This window comes from Gossypium raimondii, chromosome 4 (genome assembly GCF_025698545.1).
Source record: "Gossypium raimondii isolate GPD5lz chromosome 4, ASM2569854v1, whole genome shotgun sequence".
Lineage (NCBI taxonomy): Eukaryota > Viridiplantae > Streptophyta > Magnoliopsida > Malvales > Malvaceae > Gossypium > Gossypium raimondii.
Window position 1 is genome coordinate 3,714,323 of NC_068568.1, and position 3,236 is coordinate 3,717,558.

Genomic DNA, 3,236 nt, shown 5'->3' on the forward strand with positions numbered 1-3,236 from the left:
GGATTCAATATCATCCAATTCATGCGTAATATAATCATTCCACAAACCATATATATTGCTTTTCTTTTCTTTTTTCTTTTTTTCAGTACTGTAATTTTATAAATTTATCAATAAACGGGCAGACTTTTGGGTAAGCTTTTTTTTGACTTGAGCTCAATCCAAATTTGTAAAAAAAAAAAAAAATCTGCTGTTTTTTGCTGCTGTTTCCACTGTTTTTGTTGTTGTTTTGTCATTATTTTGGTGTCGTTTCGCTATTATATTGTTATTATTTTGTTGATTTTGTTTGGATATTGCATGACTTTTATTTTATTATTAATTTTGTTACTATTTTAGAGGTATTTGGTTGCTAAGTTGAACCTACCTTAGTGTTATTTAAGTATAAATAATTTTTTTAATTTATTTTCAATTTGTTGGGAAACATTGATTTTAATGTTTTTAGTGTATTTGATGTATTATATTTTAAATTTGTTCTTATATAAAATAATAATATAAAAGAATTTAATACTGGTGGCTCGAGTTTTAGCATTTTTATCCGGCTGAACTTGGGTAAAATTGAAGCCCATTTTTTAGACAGGGCCATACTCGGGCCTAAAAATGGGCCTAAAATTCTATTGAGGCTCAACCCTATCGAACATATGATCACCTCTAACTGTATATAACCAAACTTTAATATTTTAATTTTCTTCTACGTCTTTCATTAATTTATTTTTAAATAACAAAGAAACAAAAACATAATTATGGTTGCAAAAGCAAGTTGGTATTATATAGTTGAACAAACCAAACGTAGCAAATAAAATTTTACATTTTTATATAAATTTTATTTAGTTCATATATTATTATTTTCTTAATGTTATATCTAGTTATTTTATATAATCGTGTCGTAATCAAAATTAAAAAAAAAATCCCAGCTTATGTTTGAAGAAAATAAAGCAGAATTAAGGTGTTAAACAAATGTTAATTTAGTATGATAGTATGAGTACATTAATTGCTTATTCAATCCAATATAAAGACCAAAGGCTTGATTAGGGTGGTGACAACTTCATAATGGTGGTCAAATGTATGTGTCATAGTTTGATATAGTTTTTCAGTAAAGAACAGGTGAGAAGTTGAGCTAACAAAATCTAGAATTTCTCACCAAACATCCACAAAACCTTCTTGTTCTCCACTTCCTGTTACCTATAAAAGCCTCGTCATTTCATGCAATTGCATAAACAAGCACCCTTCAAGTATTCATTTTGAAGCACTTGTTGTCATCTCCCATCTGATTTTCTTAATCATGGCTTATCATCGTTTGCCTTTTTTTGTGTTACCCTTTTTGTTAATCACTTTGTCATCGATGAGTAGCAACACAGTCTTGGTTGGCGCTCGGCGTCTTTTGGAGACATCTGTGCCGGAGATTCCTAAACCCGAGTTGCCTGACATGCCGTCATTCCCAAAGGTTGAACTTCCAAAGCCTGAATTGCCAGAAATCCCGAAACCTGAACTACCTAAAATGCCCGAGTTGCCAAAACCTGAATTGCCTAAAGTTCCGGAGTTGCCAAGGCCCGAATTGCCTAAGGTCCCCGAGTTTCCAAAAGTTCCAGAGTTGCCAAAATCAGAATTACCCAAGGTTCCTGAGTTTCCGAAAGTGCCAGAGTTGCCAAAGCCTGAATTTCCTAAGATTCCCGAGTTGAAAAAATCCGAAGAAGTTAAAGTTCCAGAGATTCCCAATGCTCCTAAATTGTCAAAATCTGAAGCACCAAAAGTTCCGGAGTTACCAAAGCCAGAATTTCCTAAAGTTCCTGAAGTGCCCAAGCCTGAATTACCCAAAGCTCCCGAGTTGCCAAAACCTGAATTACCAAAAGTTCCTGAGTTACCAAAGCCAGAATTGCCTAAAGTTCCCGAGTTACCTAAGCCAGAATTGCCCAAGCCTGAATTACCCAAAGCTCCTGAGTTGCCAAAACCTGAATCACCAAAAGTTCCTGAGTTACCAAAGTCAGAATTGCCTAAAGTTCCTAAGGTGCCTAAGTCGGAATTGCCCAAAGCTCCTGAATTGCCAAAAATTCCTGAGTTAACAAAATCGGAATTGCCTAAAATTCCTGAGGTACCAAAACCAGAATTGTCCAAAGCGACTGAGTTGCCAAAACCTGAATTACCCAAAGTTCCTGAGGTGCCTAAGCCAGAATTGCCAAAAGCTCCTGAATTACCAAAACCCCAATTACCTAAAATTTCCGAGTTAACAAAACCAGAATTGCCTAAAGTTCCAGAGGTACCGAAACCAGAATTGCCCAAAACTCCTGAGTTGCCAAAACCTGAATTACCTAAAGTTCCTGAATTGCCTAACATGCCGAAACCCGAAGAACCCAAAGTTCCAGAGCTACCCAAACCAGAACTACCTAAGTTACCCAATCTACCAAAGCCGGAAACACCTAAACAAGAATTGCCTTAAGTTGCCTGATTTGCCTACCGTACTAAAACCTTGAATCATGGTACAATGTTTGTTTTCCCTCAACAATAAACATATGATTTTTAGATATTCTTCTTATAAGAGTGTGTTGATTAGCATATTTAAATTCATGTCATGTATCACTTGTGGACTAGATTATTTATATATGTTTGTTTTGAGTGATTTTATTGTTATCATCTTATATTATACATGTACACTTTCTAACTAAATTTATAGTTATATACACAAAGTTCAATTTTTTCTTTACTTGGGATTTGGCATGCTCTTTTTCTTGTTCAATACGAAGATTTCATTAAAGAAAAGAAAAAATACAAACATAAAAAAGGCCTACAGAACCCCCCCAAAAAAAAACAGAAGTCGAAAGGCTTGAAATGGACCAAAGCTCAAGCTCAGCAAACACAAGCCCTAGAAACAAATATCGGAAATAACCAAACCCTAGCTACTTTCATTAGTCACCGTCATTAGAGGGACGCCAAAAAACTGAAGAGGAGCACCAAGGAGGTCGAAAAGCCAGCAAGGTGGAATCATGGAAATATCTGTCTTGACTTATTGACATGAATGTCTCCGGAGAGACCAAGAAAATCATATATGAGTCAGTTAAGTGGGCTTAAACTAATATAATATAAATATTAAATAAAAATATATAAATAATATATCAATAAAATTAAACTATAGGCTTCACTTATGAATTTCTTGAATGAAAAAACTTTAAATAGATTATGTAAATGGTGAAGAAACTTATAGTGTAAGGACGAGATATGAAAGTGTTTTATAGTCAATGTGAGATTGA

The 3,236-nt window shown here is 34.2% G+C and overlaps 1 protein-coding gene across 1 annotated transcript; it reads left to right on the forward strand.

Moving 5' to 3' along the window:
• Nucleotides 1-1,215: 1,215 nt before the first annotated feature.
• On the forward strand, nt 1,216-2,692 carry LOC128040393 (protein PELPK1-like). Its single transcript, XM_052629120.1, has one exon. It carries the CDS (start codon nt 1,277-1,279, stop codon nt 2,426-2,428), a length of 1,152 nt encoding a protein of 383 aa, XP_052485080.1. The 5' UTR covers nt 1,216-1,276; the 3' UTR covers nt 2,429-2,692.
• The last annotated feature ends 544 nt before the right edge of the window (nt 2,693-3,236 follow it).